Below are 26,246 nucleotides of genomic sequence, written 5' to 3'. Positions count from 1 at the left end.
TAATGTATTTGTACACCATTGTTTATTCATATTAATTATACGAATAAACATTGTTTAAACAAAGCTGGACTTTCCCCGTGGTAGGGCGTTTTTTCTCGTGATTTCCGTGATACAATACGTGTGTAAATATTGGCCTCGACTTTTTCCGTGCTTAAATTAGAACACTGTTGCATTATAAATGTTTTATTCTTTATTTAAGTACAGTGTATCAACATGCATGTTCACAAAACTTTTCCTATAATTGTTTCAAGATTGTTCGTAAGATGTGACACTATAAAAAGAGTAGGAACATCCTAATTTAGGAACATCCTAACTGGGGACACATGACGTAGCTCAACAATATCTTGGGAACACACAAGTTACAATATCCTAACCTGCAGATCAGAAAATTATTTTTCTTTTATATCTTTTTTATTATAAAACTTTTGGGACACAAATGCAGCAAACTAATGTATTAAACAGTACTCATAGAGAAAATTCATAGTCATTAACTCATTATGCGTTAGCGTGATGCTTTGGTATTTTTCAATTCTAAATCAACATCTAATATATATATATATATATATATATAAAGCACAGACATAGCAATGAACTCTTAAATGAACATAACTGCCCTAAGTGAAGAAATATTTAATATAAAGCACAGAAAATTTCACTTTATTTGGATACCCACTTCCGTCCCTACCCGGGGTCGAACTCACGACCTGCGGAACCAAATCTCATAGCAGCATGTAACCAGCGCGCTAGACCGCTCGACCATCTAGGCAAGTCAAAAAACAAGCAAATTTTTTGACTTGCCTAGATGTAACAGTATGAAAAAAGTGTTACAATACTCTGACTACATAATCATTATATGAAAAGTAGGCCAAGGTTTAAAGGTATAGGACTGTCATATAATGACAGTCTTTGCATGTAATTTACTAAATTGTGTACATCTAAAATATAAAATAAATGTACGTAAATGGTATGACCTACTAAAAATCTATTTCAATTTCGATATGAACCTTAACTAATTCTATAATCCACAATACAAATCACGATGGAAATTATACTACCTAACAACATCTTTCAATGCGTCATTTCCGAGTTGCATGTAAGAAATCAATAGTTGTTTCCTTTTGTTGAACTCTTATGAACGGTGAGGCACAAAATGTGTTTTCATACACACGCGATGGGTATCGCTGTGTTTATATGGGAAAAGAGTACCAATTCATTTCCCATAGACCTCAATACTAACCTTTGGCCCTCTCACTAATTAACTATATCAATTTTAGACAAATGACCGCCAACATTTCAAAGTTCATTCCAAGTGCTAATAAAAAACGACAAAAATTATATAGGGTCCCGTTGCTTTTATAGGTCATATTTGTACATGTACTTTTTTATTACACATAGCAATCTGCTGCAAATTACACCCTTCATTTCAAACACACCCCTACCATGGAAATTTCCTCAGTCATTTCGTGATTTTGCGGGAAAATTTTCATCCCAATAATGAATTTAAACTTCTATATATATTTCTTTTAATTCCAAATAATTTCACCCTTGATATTAGCCAATCACGCTACACCTAGACATTTCTACCTCCGCTCAATCTTGGGTAAACTGCGTCCGGGTTACGCATCCAGGGGTTTGGTACTCTCATTCCATATATTGACTGAAGGATGATTATATGTACCAGCTGTCATGCAACCACCCGCACTGCAGGGAAACTGTAGTGATTTGGGGTTGAATTTTAGGATTTCAGGTCGGGATCGGAGTCGTGTTGCTCTGTCTATCTCACGGCGGGCAGAGGTGTTTTGTGAGCACAGCCCTGTAGTTATATTCGTCCAGTCTTTGTAAGTTGTCCTGTTTATTAGTTAATACCGAGCGAAGATACGGCCCGTCCGCGAAGCAAGGCTCTAAGGGTAAAACGTGTGCAAAAGAAGAATTGAGAAAATCAGCAAAGGAATAGATATAATCTCTACATACGTTCACAGGGATCCATATTAGTCTCATCCCACCAAACACTCGGCTGTCTCCGCAAATCTCCGACGAGCAGAGAGTCTGGTAACTGTACCGCTAGGGAGCGCTAATTTAGTTTCGGTTTGATTCTCTCCGACATAAACAGTCAATTCCGAGATTTGATACCAATTAGTTGATCCTTCTTTAGTTATACTAATGGGAAAATCATTACTACATGTACAATAGAAACAAATTACGGCCCTTGTCAGCTGGAACTTGTACTTTCACTTTTGTCTCCTAAAGTAATTTTGATAAAACGCGTACGGTTTTACCATTTCCCGAGGTAAAGCAGCAAATAAATCCTTTCCTTTTACAAAAGTTTTTGTACTCTGCTCGTCGGAGATCTACGGAGAAAACAGAGCGTCTGGTTGCAGGAGACTAGATCCATATGGGCGCCGCTGTTTTGTTTTGTCCATTAGTTGCTTCTACAGTTATTCGTGTTTTAATTTTGAATGCCAAAAACATGAGACTGGCGTGCAATTTGTAATTCAAACACTTAGTTTGTTAAAAATGAATAAGAAAATTATTATTGTTTCAGTCTCACCAAATATAAAAACAGTGATACGACTAAATAGATGAACAAGTTCATGAGTTTCTTAAAATAAAAGTATACGATATATTTACCTCACGTTTTTACCACTTTGACTTTTTTGGTTAGTTTTGTTTAGTTTTAGCTGTCTTTCAAATTGCAAACGGGATGTATTGTTGTTTATAATTATTTGATTTGAAAGAGAGAAAAAAAAGCCGTTGTACGTATCCTAACGGTATATTCCCCGCGTTATATGAATAGGTGGATCATGTAGCTATCCTCATATGTCCCCCTTTCATATCTAGATGTTACTGGGTGTTTAACGCATGGGAAATTTCATAAATAAAATATTTTTTTTAAATGAATTATAATTTATCGTACTTTATCACTTGGGAGACGCCAATGACCATTTCAGGCTTAGCTCGGTCCAACCGTCTCACCGTACATGTATATATATCATGTGTTTATAAGTCTTTTTCTGGTGTTCGGTTTGCTTTATTGGTGTTGTAGATAGAATAGTTATTGCCACCTGCGCCGCTGATCATAGCGGGGGCCGTGTAGTGGCAGGTAGGAGCCATTTTGGAAAATGGGGCTTTTTTGCGCTTTTCGATTTACTTGGAATCAATTTAAGCTTATTGTAATGATTGTTTGTTTCTGTTTTATGCACATGTAGTTTTGGGGTAGCCTAGGCCAAAAATGTTTGGACAAGAGCTAGGTAGGTGGGCACCGAGCGACCTGGGGATGGGTTGGCTTGGCGGAATAGTTTAGCAGGGACCCAGGAACAGGGCTTAGCCATGAAGGGGGTGTCGGTAGCTCGTTAGTAGAACTAACCCGAGAGTCCAAACTGGAGATTGGGTGGTTGATGGCATAAATGACCCTTGGAATGGCTTCCCATTGTGAGGAATTGCTTGAGGAGCAATGGCAGATTATGTTCAAAGATGGGGCTCCCCTGGATGAACAGTTAGTCCTTTTTCTAGCCTTATTGGGTGTCAGAGCTCCATGATGGTTGTATGGAACTGATGTCCGAGACGAAGTCGATTTAATTTCGGCAGTGACCCATGAGGGGACAAATGCATGTAGCTACCAATCTCATCCAGACTATGGACATATAATAAACACTCCTAGGGACTTGCACCCATGGGGACAATAACCAAGCGTCCCCCGGTAGGAATACATAACCTCTTAATGCAAGTGGAGGTGTAGGGACGGGTATCCCCAATATGGCGAGTATCCCAAGCGATAGTCGGTTCGCCCAAGCCGGTAGTGGGACACCTCTTTCCAAGGGGGCTGTCTGAGCAGTGGAATACAGACAGGGGGGTGTTGTACGGTCCCTCACCAGTCAGACAAGTGCTCCATAAACCCTTAGCTAGTTCCGGTGCAGCAAGGTTGGCAGGTGACAGTGTGTGACGTGAGGTTGAGATGCCAGTGAAGCAGAGTATGGGTAAATGAAGTAGAAAGAAAACGTACAGTTTAAAAAAAAAATATTGTATTTATTTTTATGAATTTCATCACCAGCACAAGACTGTTCAGTCTTGCATTTGGATATAATTTTCTTTATTACAAAAATAGTAGAAAAGAGAAATCATGACAACGTTGTGCTCGAGATAAACAAAGGCTTTTAAAACCGGTTATTCGATGAATATCAATAGACGTTTAACCAACAACAACAAAAGACAAACGCGATTTCAAATGACATATAGATCTTAATGCTAACGAACTTTTCAGTAAATTAAAATGCCAAAACCTTTAAGTTTATGTATCAATGAACATCTCTGGGCACTGTAAATCCCACAATTCAAACTTTGATGATTTACTAAAGCATCGGGGGACGCACGTCACAGTTACAGTGTGTGTGTGTGTGTGGGGGGGGGGTCCTTTTCAATGATTTTGTCACCGTACAAAACTTCTTGATTATTGTGGGGAAAGCCTCTTGAAGATACAAATGGTGGTAAGTAAGAGGGAAATACAAAGATAATGGGTTCAGAGCCTGGTTCTGACCTATCCATAATGCTCCGCACAGTAGTATTGTGCGCAGCATTATGGGTAGGCCGGAACCAGGCTAAGAACACATTGGTATAAATGTAATCATGATAGATCAAAATAATCCGAAAAGGGGAATCAAAAATAGTGAATGCCGTGCCGCATAACATCAGCAGTGCTTTTTAAAGAAGACAGGTAAATCACTAGCTCGGAGCATGTTTTGTGCACCAGCATCAGTATATATATGTGATTTAGCACGTATTCATTTAAGACATTAATTTCAATTTTGTGATTTAGTACGTATCCAAATTAGTAAAGAGATCAAGGACAAAAATATAGGAAATGTAATTATTGGTTTGTGTGTATAACTTTGAGTATCTTTCAGTTATCTCGTGTACATTGTTTTTCTCATTTTTCACTACACTAGTAAAAGTAATAGTTGTGAACTTATTACAGATTCTTTTGTTTTCACACAACATTTATTCACATGACAGTCAGAGTTTTAACATCCCTTACAACCCCCACCCGACTAGGGGGTACAGGGTGTTTTATCCACCATTTACTCACAAATCCACTCTAATAGGCACTCAATCAAAAATAGAAGAAGAGGATAAGAAAGGAATGAAGTTACTCTGGCTTATCATATGTACAAGATAATGTTAATCTGATAGGTTGTCAAAACTAAAAGATATCAAATGAATATGAATGTACTGCTATGAAATTAATGATAACTTATATGGAAGTATATAAAGAACCTAAAAGCCAGGAATTATTCATTTACTTGCATGACAATCTGAGCAGTCTTGTATATACTCCCACCACCACCACCACCACCACCACGCAATTACCGGTCGCATTGCTCAATGGTAGAGCGTTTGCTTCCTGACCGGAAGCTCATGAATTCGAATCCTCCTCATCGCCAACCTAAGACGTAAACATTGGTAGTGATTGGTCCTCCAGATGCACCGTATTTACGGGTCTTTCGGAAGAGTAGTATAACGCCTCCCGATAGGGGGTTCAACTGAGTGCACTTTTTATGCAAATGAGGTCAAGCAAGGGCGTCTTTTGATTGGTCAAGCGGTGTCGGGGACAACGGAGTGCACTAGGACGGGGTCAACCCCAGCAGGGGTTGTAGGACCCGGTGAATAGGTTGGCCTATGGCCGCTGGTCTATGATGCGGTACTTTCGCTTTGAGTTCCTGGAATGAGTTCCTGCTATTTTTCTGAAAATCCAGTGAAATCCTGTGTATTCCTGTGTATTCCTGTGTATTAAATCTAAAGAATAACACAAGGTTTTAAGTTGACATGTTTATTAAAGAACAATGGTACAATCCCCAGAGGTGGCACGGTACCTAGTTTTACCCAGCGCTGTCTATAGGTAATATATAAAGCGGCGCGCGGTGCATTGGGTGTCACTTTCGACATCATGTCAGACAAGTTACCTAGTGGACTTCCACGGAGTTATATTGAACAGCGATTGAGATTTTTGAATGATCAGCTGAACAGACAACGGCAGCGTGAATTACAACTCCGCAGAGAGAATCAACGGCGATTACAGTATTTACAGCGGGGAGGGGGGAAAAAGAAACTCATTTCGGATTATTACAAAATTCAACTGGAACGAGGACGTCAATCACGGAAATTTAAAGTCAAGGAAAATGTCTACAATGTTGCCTTCAAACCTATTCCAGAGAAAGAAAATACAGCCTTCATTCGTCGCCTCTTCCGGGATATGTTAAAAAATGTGAAACAGGAAATGCAGTGCAATCCCAATGATTATCTACGTTTAAATATTCGGCACCCGTCTCTGGATTCAGCTATTTGGTACGAATTTACGCAGTCCAATCAGCTCAACGAGGACAAAATTCTGAACAAAATAGAATCCGTGCAGCAATCTAAAAAGGAATTCCTAATCACCGACGGGGCAGTGCAGATGGATTTTTTCCATGTCAAATATCCACAAGGCAGCGGGTGCACTAAGAAAAAACATCTACACGTGGATAAGGAGAAATTCAAAACCTCTAAGAGAGCGATCGTTCGCATTCAAAATCCTGAGGATTCTCTCTGCTTGTCCCGGGCTATTGTGGTAGCACGTCTACACAGCCAGAAATCAAACGACCCGGCATGGGAAACGAAATGGTTACGCATGAGAAAAGGGGATAAAGATTCTCTCGATCAGAAACGAGAAGCGATAGCCTTGATGGAACAAGCTGGGTGTGTTATGAACCAGCCGTGTGGGCCACGTGAATGGGAGCAATTACAGCACGCGCTCGCCCCACAGTATCGATTGAAAATATTTCAATTCAAAACGAATACAACTCGTTTACGACTGGAACCTATTTACAAAGGACCGGGGCACGGGACTTGTTTGAATATCCTGCTGGATAACGAGCATTACGATGCCATTGTGTCTATGCCTGGAGTGACGGAAAACAAATACTATTGCGATTATTGCGATGTTGGCTACAGTCACATTGAAGATCATCGGACCGTCTGTCCTCATCGATGCTCATTTTGTTTAGCCGATACCCCCTGTACCCCGGACGGGACTCAGACGAATTGCCCTCATTGTAAGGGATTTTTCAGAAATGCAGCTTGTTACCAGAACCATTTAAAAACCCTACAGCAGTAATACAACGACCACGGTCTGCAGTTTAATGGGGCGCTGTAATCAGTGTCAGAAATGGATGTCCAAGCAATTATTAAAACGCCACGCGTGTAGGGGTCAAACCGAATGCCGCATCTGTCACAAAGTCGTCACCATGCCTCATCACTGCTTTGTACAGACGAAACCCAAACCTAAGAAAGAAAAAGAAGAAGAGGAGTTGAAAATATACATTTATTACGATTTCGAATGCAGTCAGGAAAACGGTATTCACATCCCCAATTTATGCGTGGCAGAACGTGTGTGTCAACATTGCGACAGTGTGGATATCGACAAGCCCTGTTCTCATTGTGAAGGATTCGGATCACAACGCCGCTTCCTATTTCAAGGACCCGACACGTTAAAACAGTTTATGGAATGGCTCTTACAGAGCGAGACCGATGAGCAAGGCCATGTGGAACTCAAACACGATGAAGCCACCATCATTGCCCACAATTTCAAAGGATACGATGGGCAATTTATTTTGAATTACCTGGTGCACATGGCGTGTATCAAACCCACTGTCATCCTGAACGGCAGTAAAATCTTATCCATGCAAGTCTTGGGGTTGAGATTCATCGATTCTTACAACTTTCTACCCTTTGCTCTTGCCAAGATGCCCTCTGCTTTCGGATTAACGGAATTGAAAAAAGGATATTTCCCGCACTTTTTCAACACGACAGAGAACCAGCAGTATGTGGGTCCTTACCCGGCCGCTCATTTCTACAATCCTGACGATATGTCCACCGCCAATCGTGAAGCCTTCTATACTTGGTACCATCAACAAGAGGGCAAAGTCTTTGATTTCCAGAAAGAATTCTTAGCTTACTGCATCTCGGACGTGGATATTTTACGCCGGTGTTGTGCCCATTTCAAGTCCACCCTGTTTGATCTGGTGGAAGTAGACCCCTTTCAAGAATCCATCACGTTTGCCAGCACGGCTAATTTAGCCTACCGACGAGGATTCATGGTTGAAAATACCATCGCCATCATTCCCAATATGGGCTACCGGCCAGCACGACGATATTCAGCTAAAGCTTGTCGATGGCTCGCCTGGCTAGAACATCAACATCACTGCATACGACATGCTAGAAATGGGGGCGAAGTCACGCTTGGACCCTATACAGTAGATGGGTATGATGAGGAATCCCGTATCGTGTACGAATTCTATGGCTGTTACTGGCACGGCTGTCCCACCTGTTTCCCGAATCTGTTGACTGACATGCATCCTCATCGTGTTCAGCATACGTATCAAGACCTCTACCTGGACACCTTAAAACGAGCCAGTGCTTTAGAAGACCAAGGCTATACAGTCGTGAGCATATGGGAACACGAGTTTGATCGTCAGACCCAGACCAATCCCGACTTACAGGAATTTTTACAAGGAGTCGATATACAAGATCCTTTGAATCCCCGTGACGCTTTGTACGGAGGCCGGACCAATGCTACACGACTGTATTGTGAGGAGGGTGACATGCGATACGTGGATGTCTGTTCCCTGTACCCGTACGTGTTGAAATACAAGCCATTTCCCGTCCAACATCCCCAAGTCATCACCAGCCATTTCACCGATGTCAGAGACTATTTCGGGCTCATTCGTTGTCGTGTCCTCCCACCCCGAGAGCTGTATCACCCCGTATTACCTTACAAGACCGGGGGTAAATTACTCTTTCCCTTATGCCGCACCTGTGCGGAACAGCGCAACTTAGGACCCGACGAGCGGTGCCAGCACACCGATTCTGAACGCAGTCTCACTGGCACCTGGGTGACCACCGAACTTCACAAAGCATTAGATCTGGGTTATCGTCTCGACCGCATTTACGAAGTTTGGCATTTTGAGAAAACCAGTGACCACTTATTTCGAGCGTATATCAACACCTTTTTGAAAATTAAACAAGAAGCTTCAGGATTCCCCGAGGATTGTCAAACAGCCCAACAGCAGCAACATTACATTGAGGAAATTCAGCAACGAGAAGGCATTGCCATGAACCCGGCAGACATCCAGAAAAATCCGGTCCGAAGAACCATTGCCAAACTCTTTTTAAATTGCTTGTGGGGAAAATTTGCTCAACGATTACAATTACCCAAATCCCTGTATCTCACGGAAGAAGAAGAATTACAACAGAAATTACAAGATGCCACTTTAGAAGTCAAAGGCATCGAACTCTTAGAAAATCGTGAACGCCCCGAATGTGATATGATGCTGATCAATTATCAGGAGAAAGAAGAATTTTTAGAAGACTGCCCCTTTGGAAACGTGGTGCTGGCGTGTTTTACAACAGCTCATGCTCGTTTACATTTGTACGAGACGTTACAGCCTTTGGGAGAGCGTGTCTTATACTTTGACACGGATAGTATCATCTATCAGCACGACGAGACCCAGTTCAATCCGACCATTATCAACAGTTTAGGCGGGTGGACCGATGAATTGGGTGGAGATCGTATCATCAAGTACATGTCGGGCGGGCCCAAAAATTATGCATACGAGACCCAGGGGGGAAAATCTGTCTGCAAAGTCAAAGGATTGACACTCAATTATCGTGCCTCTAGAGTCGTGTCTCTCGATACGTTGGAAAAAATGTTAAAAGGAGAAGAAGAAGAAGTCCATGTCCGCTATCCGCACTTTATTCAACGAACCCGCCAACATGATGTGCGAACCATTCCTCTGGTGAAGAAATACCGCATGGTGTATGATAAACGTCAACGTATTCATAACTATGACACGCTGCCTTAAGGGTATTAAAAAGGAAACGCGTCTTGAGAAAAACATCAGTCTGCAAAATGAGTAAATACGGATCACTACAGAATCCTTCAGTGCCTTCCTATGGTGAATTATCAGCTCGTCTAGCGTCATTTCATACAGCCCCCGATATTCTGTTGAACTTATTACCTAACATTGTAGAAGCCGGATTCTTTTACAAAGGAATGGATGATCATGTGCGTTGTTTTCATTGCACATTATCTCTCAAACATTGGGAACCCGGGGACGATCCTTGGATAGAACATGCCTATTGGAGCCCTCATTGTGCTTACGTGTTGTGCAATAAAAGTGTCAAATGGGTACGACAAGCCTTCAATGCCTATGCCCGCGCTAAAGACAGTGATTGTGATTGGGGAGACTTACCCTTAGACGCGGCAGGGAATCCAATGTGTACCCAGAAATGTCACATTTGTTTAGAACGAGACTTGAGAATTGCTTTTTTACCTTGTGGTCATTTATGTACTTGTGCTATGTGTGCTTCAGGACTTAGAACATGTCCTATTTGTAGAGATGCTTTTGTAGAAACGGTTCGTATTTTTACTTGTTAATAAATATGTATGATCCCATGAACTTGTGTCATTTATCAAGATGTATACCTACGAGACACTTGAGCCTTTTCAGTTGAAACATGAATTTACCATGGTGGTGGCTGGACCCTCTAAATCGGGTAAAACAGAATTTGTGAAGCAACTGGTACAAAATACGCAGTGGATTGCACCACCTCCCGAAAAGATAGTATGGTGTTATCGCGAATGGCAGTCCGCGTACGAATCCTTACAGGACAAGGTCACTTTTATCCGCAATATACCTCAAGACGATGAGCAGATAGTGGCGGATCTCAGTACGCGTCATCTACTCATTTTTGATGATATGATGGGAGGTAAAGCCATCGAATCGATTGTCGACTGGTTTACGCGCAAAGCGCATCATCGAAATACCAGTGTCATTTATATCACACAAAATCTGTTTGATCGAGCAGTACAACATCGTACCATCAGTCTGAATGCTCACTATCTTGTGGTGTTTAAAAATCCTCGAGATAAATCTCAGATTGGGGTGTTAAGTCGGCAATTACAAATGCCGCATTTACTTCCAGCCTATGAGGACGCCACCCGTGTACCTCACGGGTATTTACTAGTGGACTTGAGTCCTCAGACGTCGGACGATTTAAGATTAAGAAGTCAACTCTTTACCAACTTGGCTGTGCACATGCCCCCGAGAGTATAAATAATGTCACATCATGGGCAGGTGTATCATTCGAAAGACAGTCTTCACCATGGGTAGACCTTCCGCGAAGAGTAAATTAGTCAAAACGTTACGCCGTTTACAACGGGAACGGGATCCCGTTCAATGGAGCCATCTCATTGAATTAGGACGTAGAGCCTTACTCAACTGGTTTGCGATGGGAGCTCGAAATTTATTGCGAGGGGTCTTACCAGGCAATAAAATCACTCAGCGGTTCATTCAATCCCATCGCCAAGACTTGAGTGTCATTGCCGATAAGAAGTCCAATGAAGAAGAGCGTAAAAAAGCCATTTTGAAACGAGGAGGCGCCGGATTCTTAGGAGGGACCATTATCCGTCATTTATTCAAATGGGAAACAGGTCGTAAGCCCCGTGGAGGACAACCCAAGAAAACCAAGAAACCACGGGCTAAGAAAGCTAAAAAATCCCCTCAGAGAATTCCTAAACTCATTATTCGCTTACCTAAGAAGACACCTAAGAAGTCCCCTAAGAAATCCCCTCAGAAGACACCTCTCAGGATGAAGAATCCGTTTCCCAATTGGGCTCCAAAGAAAACCCCTCTCATTGTGAAGATGCCGTTTCCCAAGGCCACTCCCCCCAACGCCACTAAAACGTTAGCCAATCTGAAAGCCGGATTAGCTCAAAAGAAAATGGAACGACCCATGCATGGGCCTATAGGAAGTTCCAGAACCAGTGATACTGCTCTACCGAGTTTTGCTCATACCTTTGGAAGCATGAAATTTCAACCCTTAACCACCTCAACACCGGTTCAGGTGCAAAAGAAATATAAATGTAAATTTTGCCCTCTGGTCTTCAATGCGAGAGAGATCCGCAATCGTCACGAAGAGACCGTCCATCACAAGCGTTTTGATCCTAAACATCCGAGTGCCGTTGTCCTGGACTAGGTATAAAAAGGAGGGGGAAGGTACCCCACCCTTCATTACCATGGCTCATACGAAGAAGTGTGAATGTCGATTACGACCTCATTTACCGCTCTTGCAGACGTTAGCGGCTCCTCACTATTCCAGCAAATTAAAGACAGAGGTGTTGAAACATTGTTCCAATGACTGCATTTTAAAGATTTGTGAGATTGTGTACAATCTATTAAAAGGGGTGATTCCTCTCACTCCTACTCAGAAGCGACAACTGGGTCGAAAGAAACACATCTTAAGACGCTTAGTCCACCCTCAACCCGTGAAAAAACGACGAGGTATACTCATTCACCAAAAAGGATTGGGTTCGTTTGTGTGTGGCAAGATTTGTAAGAAATCATGAGTCGAAAAATGGTGTTGGTACCGGAAGCGATGCTCAACGAATTAAAAGGCAAATTACCTAAACCTCCCGAATTTACCTCGACTATTGGTTTACGCAGTGATTTGGACGAGATTGAACATCGAGATGATTTAACCGAGAAAGAAAAAGTGGGGTTGTACGGTCATCAACTTCATCGCTATCGTCAATATTTACAACAAGCTCGACATCCCACCACAGTGACTCGGCCCTCCCCAACCAGTGCAACCAGTGGCGCCTCACCACCCTCAGCCGCCTCAATACCCGATGAGTTGGAGGAACAGATTATCAAAAGCGTCAATAAACCGGGTCAAAAGAAAGCAGGTTTATTACTCGATCATCTCAAGAAATCCAAAGTGGTGACTTGGAATAAAGAAGGAGAAATCAGCTATAGAGGACGCAGGGTTCCCGATTCCAATATCGTGGATTTAATCACCGAGTCCCAGAGACAAAAACCTTTGAAACATCGTGAACCGCCTGCAGGGTTACAGCAATTTGCTCAAGCGTTAAAAGAAACGAATGCCCCTAAAGGATATTTGACCAATCGTGATGTTATAAAAGCCATGGACAAGCCCGGAAAAATCAGTACTCCTAAACCTATAGAAGAAGAAGAAGATGAGAGCGGATTTCAAGAAATCTCTGGTTTTGACCAATCTTTCTATGAAACTCCCAGACGAATGATGACGCCTAAAAATATCAGGGAGGCTGGTAAAAAGACATCACGTGAAATTGGAAAATGGTTAAATCTACCATGAAACCAGAACAGATCTTACAGCGACTGTATTACGATCTCAAGACAGGTTATGGAGGAGTCCAGGCGTTGTATCGTCAAGTGCGTCAATTAGGACACAAGATTACTCTGTCTCAAATTCGAGAATGGGTGAAAGCTCAAGATACCTATACCTTGCATAAACCGATACGGAGGAAATTCAAGCGACGACAAACACGAGTGACGGATATGGATGAACAATGGCAATTAGATTTAGCCGATGTCTCCAGCTTGAAACAAGACAATAATGGGTATACGTTTTTATTATGTGCCATTGACGTGCTGTCTAAATATGCCTGGGTCGTGCCTTTAAAACAGAAAACGGGGAAAGAAATGATACGAGGCTTACGACGGATTTTTCGAGAGGGACGTCGCCCCGTGCGCATTCAGTCCGATCAAGGAAAAGAATTTACCAATAAAGAATTTCGTCAAGCCTTCAAATCCATTCATTTCTTTACGACCCGTAATGCCGAAACCAAAGCCAGTATTGTGGAACGTTTTCAACGCACGCTGAAAGCACGCATGTGGCGGTATTTTACACGTCATAAAACACGACGGTATGTCGATGTCTTGGCCGATCTGGTGTATGGTTACAATCATACCTATCATCGCAGTATCCGGCGAGCTCCTGCTCAAGTCAATGCCAAGAATGTCTTGACCGTATGGAAAACCTTGTATGGAAAACAGAGTGCCGATACCACGAGTCGCTTGCAAGTGGGAGATCGTGTACGCATTAGTAAAGCCAAACGTACGTTTGAAAAAGGATATTTACCGAATTGGACCAAAGAACTGTTTACCATCTCTAGAAAAGTGCCAGGACGAAACGTCTATCGCATTCAAGATGATCACGGGGAAGAATTAGAAGGAACCTTTTACGAGAAGGAATTACAACAAGTGATTAAAGACGATGATGTCTATGAAGTGGAGGAAATCTTAGGGTATAAAAAGCGGCGTGTGGGAAAAAAAGTAATTTCAGAAGTCAAAGTGCGTTGGAAAGGATATCCTCCCAGTTTTGATTCATGGATTCCGCAAGCGGATCTCATTCGACCATGACCACCCAGTGGACTTTCTTGGGTGAAAAAGTCCCCCGAGCAGAAATTGTGTATTTTGCACAATTATTCCTGTGTTTAACCATCATTATCACCTCGGTCGTCATGTTAGCCTTAGGCGATCCCAATCGCGATTTTTGGATGGTCACCTTAAGTTCTCTCGTAGGCTACGTCATGCCTAGTCCACAAATGACGTTAGCGAGCCCGAGTATAAAACAGGAGTCCCCTTCAGCTGAGAGATCAGTTCACCATGGCTAACACACAGTACGCCTGGAAACAAGAGGGAAAGAAAACGGCATGGTTTGCGGATAAGCAGATGTGTTTGATGCATTGTAAACAACACAAAGTGTTAGATCAACCGGTGTACTTGTACAAACGGATACTGATACCTCACGGATGGTCAGCCTTTATCATGAAGACCAAGTATCAAGAGTTTCGTTGGAAAGTGAAAGCCTTCTGGGGATTGATGGGACGACAAGACGAATCCGATTGGACCTTAAATGCTAGTCCTTGGTTTGACCATTCCGAGGACTGTCTCCGACATTTCAAAGACATGATCAATGAAGGTTATGATGTGGCCGATTGCTGGGGAACCCGACACTATCTGGTGATGCGACGACGCTTAGTCCCGAGACGAACACTAGAGTTGGAAGACTCTTTTCTACAATCGTTGACTTGCGGTGGTGGTCGCGATCAAGAAGAATGACATGTAAAATTGTGTATTAACATTATGTTGTATGTTCAATAAAATATGAAAATGTTCATTGTGTTATGAGTATAAATAGAGAAGGAAGCAGAGACAGGGTCTCATTTAAGACATCATGGCAGGAGGAGAAGGGTTTTACATGACTCTGTTGAGTGATGGGTCGATGGAATCGTTTCCGACGAATACGACGGCTCAATTTAAAACGTTATTGCCACACACCATGGACTTAACGGATGGAGAATGGGAAGTCGGATTGACCGAAATGATGTACTCGGCCAACTTACAAAACGTATCGGATAGCGAGGCTTATGTGGACGTTCTCATTCCAGATCCGTATACGCAATATGTCCAAGATCCCAACACTTATAAATGGGAAAGATTTAAGACAGAGAATATGGGCAAAGTCACGATGGCCGGGTGTGAGGTGGTGGTCCCCTGGGATCTGACGCCATGGTCCCATCTCTTTGCGGGAGGGGATAGTTTATTTCCCTTCGATATCATTCGCATTCACTTCCGACCCGGAGCTTATACACAACCTTTGGCGTTAATCAATGAAATCAACGCAGCCTTAAGGAGAACCCTGTGGAAAGTATGGAGCGAGTTAGGGAATCCTAACGACGAGGGGAACAACCAGCTCTTAGTGTATCACCCCGAGTACGATCGTGTCGAGTATCAGTTTAATGGGAAAGCACTGAGATCCACCCCCATGTGCATTCGTTTCCCTACGCCCTTAGCGTACAAGCTAGGTCTGGATAGTGACAAAATGATCCTGGGCGATGAAACCATGACGAAATGGATCAACGTGAATTACTTGGGGAACACGACCATGGATGTCTACGACAATCTGAAAGCCATGTATGTGTATTGTGACATTGTGGATCCTCAAGTGGTGGGCACCAACAAATTGAAATTATTGAGAGTCGTCCCCTGTACGGGTCAATACGACGATCGACAACAAGCCCGTTGGGAACCGATTCGAGCCGAATATTTGAAACTGAGTAAGAAATATTTCGATACCATTGAGGTACACATCATGAATTCTTTAGGGCGTCCTATGGGGTTTTTAAATGGGCGCTCCTTAGTCAAACTTCATTTCCGCAAAGTGTATTGAAAGATGAAGTACCATCGAGGAGTCAGACGCCAGAAAGGACACGGAATCTGGTTTCTCATTCCATGGATTGCCAATCCCATTGTGGGTCAAGCGGGTCAAGGAAAGAAGAGAAAGAGACGGCGTAAAAAGTATAAAAAGCGGGTGTAACCCCTAACGAAGTTCATTTACATCAAGATGCACTACCATAAAGGTTTAATACGACAGCAGGGTCACGGGCTTGGAGCCCTGTTGGGAATAGCCAGCAAAGTGGCGGGTCCCCTGATCAGCGGATTATTAGGTGGAGCCCCCGCACAACAACAACAACAGCGTCCTGTCTATCAAGAGAGATATTATGATTACGACCGCCCTTATCGCCCTTATCGCTCTTATCAGAGGAGACGACGTAGAAGCCATCCAACAGAAGAATATGATCCAGAATCTGAAAAGCAGAAGGGAAAAGGATTTTTCACCGATTTACTCAAATCGGGGGCTAAAAGTGCCTTAAAGGCTGCTGCTAAAACAGGGATGGATGTGTTAGATAATAAACGATCACTCAAAGACGCTCTCAAGACACACGGTGCCCAAGCCCTGAAAGAGACAGCAGGGTATGCCCGTAGGCGAAGATCTCGAAAAGCCCCATCCAAACGAGGAAGAAAAGCACGCACAGGAATACTCAGGAAGCCTGGAACCACGACCCTCAAAAGAAAACAGACGGTAAAACAGGTGGGAATACAGGAAGGAAAAGGATCTGTTAAAAGAAAACAACGTATCTTAGCTCGGGGAGGGCCTCATAAGAGACCTAGGAAGCAACCTAGGAAGCGATCTAGGAAGGGAGGTAGGAAGCTAGTGAAAAGGGGTAAGCCAAAACGCTCTCTGGATATTTTCGACTGAGAACCCTATAAAAAGGGAGTGAGAAGGAGACCAGAACACATTTGATCCCAGTTCACGCTGAGTAACACATCGTTCCAATATGATGCACCGAGAATCTTGCGCTTGTGGCACCGACAGTTTAGAACTGTTTAAAGTGCCCCCGACCAACGTCACTTTAGAAGATTCGAAATGGATGGAATATTACCCCATTTCCAGTACCCTCAACTCGGATACGGCTCCGATTGAATTTGAAATCAAAGGACAAGGAGATGAATATCTGGATTTATCTCAATCGTATCTCCAGATGGTATGTAAATTCACGAAAGCCAATGGAACGAATCTCACAGGAGGCCATTCGACCTCGACCCCCGTGAATAACATTCTCCATTCCTTGTTCAGTGAAATCGATGTCAGTCTCAATGGAAAAGTCATTACCCCGGGGACGGATACTTATCCCTACAAAGCGTATCTGGAGAAATTGTTGTCTTATGCACCCAAGACTCTGGAAACCCAGATGAGAGCCTGTAGCTTGTGGGAAAAAGATACGGCAGGACATATGGATGAGGTCAAATTAGAAGCTCTGGCTCAAACTCCTATCGAATTTGCAGTAGTGAATAACAAAGTCAACATCGCGGCCGTCATCCCGACTCCCGAGTATCCGGATGATTCCAAGAATGTAGGGTTGAGAAAACGTCACGAGAAGATTACAGACAGTAAGGAGATCGTGTTGATGGATCGATTACATCTGGATTTGTTTGAGCAAGAGAAATGTCTCCCTAATGGCGTGGATGTCCGTCTCCGATTCAATCGCGCTCGACCTCAGTTCTACATGATGACCGATGCCGGGAGTAGTGGGAAAGTGGTCATTCAAAGTATGATCTTGTGGGTGAGAAAAGTCAAACCTGTGCCGAGTATCATTAATCTCATCAATCAGCAACTGAGTACTCAAACGGCGAAATATCCATTGAGACGAGTGGAAGTGAAAACCTTCACCATTCCTAGTGGCACCCAATCTAAAATCACCGATCATCTGTTTCAAGGACAGATGCCTAAACTGATCGTGTTGGGTTTTGTGGACAATGCGGCTTTTAATGGGGATAATACCCGAAACCCCTTTCATTTCCAAAATGAGAGAGTCAAGAAATTAGAAATCAGTATCAATGGAGAAATGATGGAAACCCGACCTTTGGAACCTAATTTCACCGACGATCAGTACCTGAGATCGTATTTGAGTCTGTACAAAGGTTTGGGAAAATTAGGCCAGGACTGGGCTCCGGACATTACCCTAGAAGAGTATAAAAACGGTTACACCCTCTGGTGTGTGGATTTCACGAAAGATCAAGAAGCCCAGACGGATAAATTTCATCTCATACAGACGGGGAACTTGAGAGTGGAAGTGCAATTTGCCGCCAACGTAGCCAGGACCTTAAACTGTGTGGTGTATGCCGTGTTCGACAATCTGCTAGAAATCAACAAACAACGAGAAGTCAGCATCGATTACTGATGGATACTCAGCAATTGAGAGATGTTTTACAACGAGATTTAGGACCGGCGTTTGCCGGTGTGTATCCTCGAGATGTCATACCTGAGCTGTTACCTCATCACAAAGCCATCGTGGTGAATACAGACCCTCACGATCGCCCTGGAGCGCATTGGGTCTGTTTGTATTTGAGTAGCCCTACCGTCGAATATTTTGATTCTTACGGATTACCTCCCAACCATAAAGACATCCAAGACTTTATTCAACGCCACGGAGAGACTTGGATTCATAACACCCATTGTTATCAAGATTTGAATACGGATGTCTGTGGACAATACTGTGTGTATTTTTTACATCAACGCCATCGACATAGAAGCACCGTACAAGAATGGTTACTTCCCTGGAAAGGCACGGCCTTACAACGAGATCGTTTTGTGGCTGATTGGTTTAAAGAGACCTTCCGAAAACCGAGAACCCATCAAGGACAAACTTGTCAATGTCAAAGACTGAATGTATTGTAAACTATGTTATTGTTATTGTTCATAGTTGGAGTTTAATAAAACGTTGGAAAAAAAATTTTTTTTTCTTGTCATTGTAATCAACCATGTCTTTTCAAAAAGAATGGGTAGCCCTGAAAAGGGCTGTTTTCTTTCTCTCTCTGTTCTTGGTCTTTTCTCTTCTTCTTCTTCTTCTCTCTTCTCCTTCTCTTCTTTTCTGTCCCCCTCTCACTGTCTGTTCTTCTTCTTCTTCTTTCTTCTCTTCTTTTTCTGCTCCTCCGGGAGTTGCTCGTGGTCAAACACAAAAACAGGCAACCCGTGTTTATTAAAAAACAATCTCCCCGGAGGCCGCTGCACCACTTCCATCTCTGCGTCCCAGTTTTCCTCTGGCGGGGGAAGATCCTGGCTCATGGGTGGTGGGGGAAGAGCCTCCCGTGAGGCCGGCGGAGCAATCTCTTCGTCCCAATCCTCCTCGCATTTGTAAAAATAATCATTCACCGTAGGGTCTGGTCCTACTCTGCGGCTCATGGTTCTGGTTCCTTTAAAAAATCGGAATGCTCGATTTTGACGTTGCGCTCGGTTTAAAAAGGCGAGAGCGCGGACGTCCTCGAAAACATCCCCTACCTCAGATGGCTGACGTCATGTTCATGACTCATCAAAAAACACTAAATAAATAGGTCACTTGTTACCATTTTTCTCAATCATGTCGTTTGAACGGTACGTGCACGATGAGAAAGATGTACTAGTGTGTGGGTATTGCCGAGGACCTTGGAGAACTTGTGGCTGTTTTCATTATAAAAAAGAAAACATCCTGGCCAAACATAAGTGGATAGAGTATATGGCAGAGCTGAATTATTGTCCCTTTGTCTATAAATGTTGTGGTCACACTAGAGAACCCTGGCTACCGTGTAAGTGTCCGCAGCATTGTACCATCACCCCTGAAGAAGAAATAGCGCATAAGGACTGTACCTGTGAGATCTGTCAGGAGTTTAGAGAGCGCTGGACTCGGAGAAAGTTTAAACCCCACCTGTTTCAACATTGTCCTTACAGTCAAGAACCCCGGTCAACGTGTACCTGTGAGACCTGTCAACCAGCATGTCGGTGACGGATCTACGAGGAGATGTATTATCTCTACCTTGGGTGGATGCTATTGTACAACAATGTAACTGTTTAACGGTGAAACCTCATGGATTAAGTCAACGTATTGCCGACCGATTTCCTTGGGCTAATCTGTATGCGACCCGACAACCTTTAGGATGGAGAAATTTAGCTATAGCAGCGGATCGAGGAATACCGGGTACTGTGTGTATTATGCCTCATTCTACTCATCCTGATGTGATCTGTTTGTTAGCGCAATGGGATTACGGGAGAGGCACTCGACGCTTACCCCTGTATGCCGATACCCCCGAACAACGTGAACTTTGGTTTCAACAATGTTTACAGGAATTAGGCACTTTGTCTTACCAGACTTTAGCGTTTCCTTATCGTATTGGATGTGGATTAGCCGGAGGCAATTGGACTCATTATAGACAATGGATTTGTGACTTTGCTTATCAGTATCATAAACATGTTTACATTGTCAAGAAAATGTAACTTTATTATAGCTTTATTCTAGCTATTACTTGTGTTAATAAAACTTTTTTAAAACAAACTTGTGTGTTTCTTGATTTTTGCCATAAAAAGTGTCTTTTCAAAAAAGTTGGTGGCCCTGAAAAGGGCCGTTTGGTCCTAAGGACCGACTTTCATTCCCTGGTTCCGGTAAACCGGCATAACGGGCACCGTCCCCGGGTGTGTCGCCGCTCCTGTAACTCTTCCACGCACGAGCAGCAAGCTGGGCGCTGCCCACATCCCCTGCACGTGATACCGGAGTGTACCCTGTCTTGCCAGCAGACAGGGCACTTAAACCAGATAGGAACCGCCCTATCTGCCCAGCCAGGGACAGTCATAGGGTGGTTCCTCGGGGGATGAGTTGCCACCGGTGCGTGGGTTGGCCTCGGTGGTGGAGTCCTCCCTGCAAACCGGATGGTAGGTGGTGGGGGTCTTGCAGGGGCTGCTGGTCTCGGTGGTGATGACGTGTCGGCCACCAACAGCGACGGACTCTGGGCTGGACTGGGAGGTGGTGCGGGGGACGGTGACCGCGGTGAATACTCCACCGGTGACGCTGGTGAGTCGCTCATCGGCACCGGGCTGTATTCCTCCGGTGCCGATGGGATCGCTGGTGGTGGTGTTGTAGCCGTCGCCGGGGAGTAAGGTGGTGGTGGTGAGGGTGGTTGTGGGGCCCGTCGGCGCGGTCTCGTGGCCGTGGAGATCCGGGCGGTGCGGCGGCGGGGTGCCCTCCCTTCATACTCGGCCCGCACCCGGCAGATGATCTCACGGACCCCACTCTGGTCGAAAGGGGAGAAGGTGCTCAGGTCGTTCTCAGAACGCACGACCCAATTCTCCCCTACCCGTTCCTCAGCCACCACTACCAGCCGGTACCGGAATCCAGGCAAGGTCTGGAAATTGTAGAGCGGGTCTCTTCTTGTAGCCATTCTTCTTTCTTCTTTCTTCTTTCTTCTATAACTTAAAAAGCTGTGCTGGATCACCAGTGAAGCGAACTGGCGAGTGCGCCGGTATATATCAGGAAAGCGCGGACCTCCTCGAAAACATCCCTCGCTTCGGAGACGAAGGCAAGATGGCGGCCGTCAAAATGGCGGATTTGTGCTTTCGAGTAGAGAGTTTTTTCTCATTGTCTTTTTCTAGACATTCGATATCTGTGCAAGGTAGATTTAATCTGATAGATTCTGAGACGGCGAATGCGTTAAACTTATTTTTATTTTGCTACGTCGCATAGTTTTCAAAGAAACAGCGGTTAAAGAGGTCGAGTCGAGGTTCAATGTTTCTTCACCACCTCTTTAAAAATGTATTTCTCGACCATGTACATCCCTAACAACATCTCATAAGGTCTATTCGATAGAAAACACCTTATTTGATTCGATTTTCACTCTACCTTTAGGATTTTCTGGATTCCTCAACAAATAAACCCTTCTCTGAGAGACTCAACCAAACACAGCTTTCGTGTAAACAATTTTATTCATGTCACATATTTCAAATACATAACTCCCACACACAACACCAATGCACATGTCTTTTTAAAATAGGGTCCAACATTTTTTCCATTTCTCGAATTCTGCGTTGAAATCGATATCGATCAGCGGCTACAGTCATCCAGATACTTGTTCGGTCTTCTTCGGGTAACAGATACACTTCATTATGATCCAGATTAAAAGTCACACGTTTAACTTTACGTACATCTCTCGAAGACATCGTAGTCTGATTTTCTCGATTTCTGCACTGTCTGTGGGTCGAATTCGTTTCAAATCCTGGCCCATTAAATGAATCAGTACTAAGGCTTGCGGGGTGATCCGGTTCTCGATCAAATACTGACAGAGACATGGATAGTCCTTTAAGCTGATGGGAAATAATTCTTCTCGCAGATAGTGTAACACAAATTCAAACTGCCAAGAATGAATGTATGTGAGATAATCCAATACATAAGTTATCGCTTTCTCTGTGATGTGGTCACTGCTGGCCATCCTCCGGGAATAAATGAAATGAATTAAGTTCTTCACACTTTATGTATACTTCTCGAAGCCAGTCCTTGGTGATACTTTCAATCTCGGTGGTTTTTTCAGGCATGCGTTTCTTGAATTCCTCCCCCAGGACATAAATTAACATCAATCCCGCATCGTTATAGACATTGATGTATATCCGGTTCCGTAGATCTGTATATTCGTCCAGAGTCATTGGAAACACTCCCGCTATCAGATAATTTTTAACAGCTTGAAACACCGTATCGTCTTGCATTTTCTCCACCCATTCTAATGCATGGTTATGCGCTTTTTCTGCGATGTTGTCACTGCTCGCCATCCTCCAGGAATAAAGGAAAAGAAAAACGGTTAGGTTTTTTTATACACCTTTTCCAACCAGTGATCGGTAATCGCTACAATCGCCCCAGTCTTCTCAGGTTCCCGTCGTCTAAATTCTTGCTCCATGGTATAAATCATGATCAATCCAGACTCTCTGTTCAGGTTGTCGGCTATATGCTTGCAAACGCCGGAATATTCATATAAGGTCATAGGAAATTCCCAAAAGATCAACAACTTCATGGCGAATTTATATCTCAACGGCTGTTTTTCTTTCCAGTCCTTGATACACTGTAATGCAGCGCTACGAGCGTTGTTCACCGATTCTTTGTAGTCCTTGAAATGCTGTAGTACAGCGGTAAGAACGTTGTTGGTCAATTCAGCCATGATGATCAAAATGAAAAAATTCCAAAACGTTCTTGTTTTATAACACGACAGCCATTCCTTTCATACGAATCAGTTCCACGAATCCTTTTTGTAAACAATCGCGTAAGATCCGATCAATGTCACTCATCTGGTCTGGAAGATTCTGTTTCAATTCCTCAGCATACAAATAAATCATGAGTAAACGTCCCGTATTGGTATTCTCCGCTAATGAATCAGCAATCCGTTGAAAACTATGTACATTTCTGACCTCCGGTGACATCTGTTGTACAAATTGACGAGCATTTTGAATGACAGGGTCATGTAAGGCCACGTTCATACATTGTAGTACATAGCTATATCCATTCATTCTCGTAGTAGCACTGCCGCCCATAGTGTATAACGAACGTTCAGAAAACACCTGTATTTATAGATAAAAGGTTATGCATCACGTGATCAAACACCTGCACCACGTGATCAAGCACCTGTACGTCAGCTGGTTTTTCTACAGTCATTCTTGTCTGACCTTCAGTCATGGATACACGGAGAATTTTAAGAGCGAGACACCGCCGCCAGGGAATACAACAAGTGGAGAATTTAACCATAGTAGAAGATTATGTAGACGAGATGGAGATCTGGGACAATTTAGTACAGAGATGTCGCCATCGATTACGCTGGGGGCGATCTAAAAATTGGTGTTTTGACTATGTATTGCGGTCACATGAAACAGTGGAGGATATTTGCCTGCGTTTAAGTGACATGTACCTGAAAAATTCCCCCCTCATACAGTACATGATTTACCAGTTTTACACGTTATTTAACGGCACTCAAAAAGTATCGGGATTTATTCGACTGGAGAAACCACGTTACCGAAGAAGTGTATGGGTATTGTTTTGGGATGCACACTGGATGTGGGAAACCGTCGAAGAGATACGTTTCCCCGGGAGAAGAGCTCGACAATTAGTACAACACATTATATCCGAAGATCATGACTTACACGTGTATATAGAAGAACCTGCGTATGAAGCCGGCCATTTTTAAAAATAAAAACTTCATGCACAGCCCTTTTTAGGGCTACTTTAAACACCAATATAAGTTCCATTCCACTAAAAGTCAATGTGTACCAATGTGCACTAGCACGCGCTGGTCGCGAGAAACCGGCTTTTCAAGTTCAATTAGTGCACTAGCACGCGCTGGTCGCGCGATGTTCTAGCTGAAACCGGTTTTTCCAGAAAAAGATGATGCAACCACGTGCTCCCCACGTGCCCCCACGAGACAGAATAGTCTAGACATTTTGCTGGCTATAAAAGCGGAGCCCCACTGTCAGTCCTCATTCGATCTTCAATCACCTTCCAGAAGACATGGCTCAGAAACAACTAGAATTTGTGGACAAAGCTCAGAAGAAAATAGATCAGCTGGTACAGAAACAGATGGGACCACAGAAAGACTACATTGAACTGAAGAAAGCTAAGAGTGACGATCAGAAGACTGAACTGGGGAAGACCTCGAACTTGTTGCTCACGACTCCATACCCCATTGCTCGACAAGAGAAGATGGCCCAGACCTCGGATTACCTCCCTAGCCAGAATCCGACAGACCCGGGATTAGGCTTCTATTTTCCCGATTCACAGGACGCTACGGGACTGGAACTGGGCCTCTACAACGCTCAGAATGACCCTCCGACCATGAACAAAGAAGACTTTGCGATCATTACCACGACACTAGACGGGATCGTTAACCGCATTAATGTGCTGAGTAATGAGATTGGAAATCATACCACAGTCCTACTGAAGAAGCTGGAAGAGCTGACTTCTAAAAAACCTAGGAAGGAATACACTCCAGATTACACTGCTAACCCGTGCTACACGTGTGGAGAAACAGGACATTGGTCGCCGAATTGCCCACAGAAAACAGATTATCCGCAGACCAGTAAGAAATCGTGGTCGGTAGATTCTCAACAGACCAGCAAGAAAACCAAACAAAAGGATCCATGCTACAAATGCGGAAAAATAGGACACTGGATTAGTGAGTGTCCAGAAGAACAACTGGAAATAGATGCGATGATTGGGCCCGTACCTGGCTCAAAATCCCCTGTGAAGAGAGAATACACACCGTTAGAGATGTGGAATCCAATCGCACCTACTGAAGAACGGCCAAAAAAGAAGAAGAAACTCAGCAGAAAGTAATGGACTGTGCTTGAACTGTTATGCTTATTGAACTGTTTTTATGCTTATTGAACTGTTTTATGCTTATTGAACTGTTTTGCATTGTTCTATGCTTGTACCATTGTTCTTTAATAAACATGTCAACTTAAAACCTTGTGTTATTCTTTTAGATTTAATACACAGGATTTCACAGGATTTCACTGGATTTTATTTTCAGAAAAATAGCAGGAACTCATTCCAGGAACTCAAAGCGAAAGCATGCTAAAATTAGGGCCATAGGCCAGTCTATTCACCCGACCTACAACCCCTGCTGGGGTTAACCCCGTCCTAGTGCACTCCGTTGACCCCAACACCGCTTGACCAATCAAAAGACGCCCTTGCTTGACCTCATTTGCATAAAAAGTGCACTCAGTTGAACCCCCTATCGGGAGGCGTTATACTACTCGGAAGGCCCTATGGCGGTAGGCGTTTGCACGCTAAAGAGCCCTCACTACTAGGGGGTAATAACCATTAAACATAGTACTTCATCCACAAGTGGTGTATAATAAGGGTGAACATTTCTCGGGAGACGTGAAATAACCAGCCAACTACTACCATCCACACTTTCCTTAACATCACACACACACCCTACCTACACTTTCGTTAACACCAAATACCACGACGCTTATTTTCATTAACACCACATACCACCACTTATACACCACATACCACCATTCACATTTCCATAAATACCATTTACACACAGCTAATGGGACATCATATGCTAACACTTGTGTTTTAACACCAGGTGGGGTGTTTTTTTTTCTACACCAATCACACCACTACCTATACACTCAGGTCTGAGAATTGATAGTTTTACATATCAATATCAACGAAAGAGATAGATCTACCGTTATTACTT

At 43.5% G+C, this 26,246-nt stretch overlaps 3 protein-coding genes across 3 annotated transcripts; 2 read left to right on the top strand and 1 right to left on the bottom strand.

Annotated features, from left to right (window-relative positions):
• The first annotated feature begins 7,529 nt into the window (after positions 1-7,529).
• Positions 7,530-9,890, top strand: LOC130054500 (uncharacterized). The gene has a single exon (XM_056164464.1). It carries the CDS (start codon positions 7,530-7,532, stop codon positions 9,888-9,890), a length of 2,361 nt encoding a protein of 786 aa, XP_056020439.1.
• A 7,145-nt stretch (positions 9,891-17,035) lies between these two features.
• On the top strand, positions 17,036-18,439 carry LOC130054499 (uncharacterized protein F54H12.2-like). Its single transcript, XM_056164463.1, has 2 exons — positions 17,036-18,002; positions 18,195-18,439. The coding sequence occupies exons 1-2, from the start codon at positions 17,036-17,038 to the stop codon at positions 18,437-18,439; spliced, it is 1,212 nt and encodes a 403-aa protein (XP_056020438.1).
• A 2,215-nt stretch (positions 18,440-20,654) lies between these two features.
• Positions 20,655-21,443, bottom strand: LOC125676736 (uncharacterized). The gene has a single exon (XM_048914560.2). It carries the CDS (start codon positions 21,441-21,443, stop codon positions 20,655-20,657), a length of 789 nt encoding a protein of 262 aa, XP_048770517.2.
• Positions 21,444-26,246: the final 4,803 nt, after the last annotated feature.

Source organism: Ostrea edulis, chromosome 5 (genome assembly GCF_947568905.1).
Source record: "Ostrea edulis chromosome 5, xbOstEdul1.1, whole genome shotgun sequence".
NCBI classification, from domain to species: Eukaryota; Metazoa; Mollusca; class Bivalvia; order Ostreida; family Ostreidae; genus Ostrea; species Ostrea edulis.
The sequence above is the reverse complement of the archived record's forward strand: the minus strand, read 5'-3'. Positions and strand labels throughout refer to the sequence as shown.

Bases quoted from the DNA above. Each gene is read 5' to 3' on its own strand.
- LOC130054499 (XM_056164463.1), top strand. From the start codon at position 17,036: ATGATGCACCGAGAATCTTGCGCTTGTGGCACCGACAGTTTAGAACTG. The intron at 18,003-18,194 runs GTTTTGTGGACA...TGGGAAAATTAG, and splicing joins GCCTAAACTGATCGTGTTGG to GCCAGGACTGGGCTCCGGAC.
- LOC125676736 (XM_048914560.2), bottom strand. From the start codon at position 21,443: ATGGCTACAAGAAGAGACCCGCTCTACAATTTCCAGACCTTGCCTGGA.
- LOC130054500 (XM_056164464.1), top strand. From the start codon at position 7,530: ATGGAATGGCTCTTACAGAGCGAGACCGATGAGCAAGGCCATGTGGAA.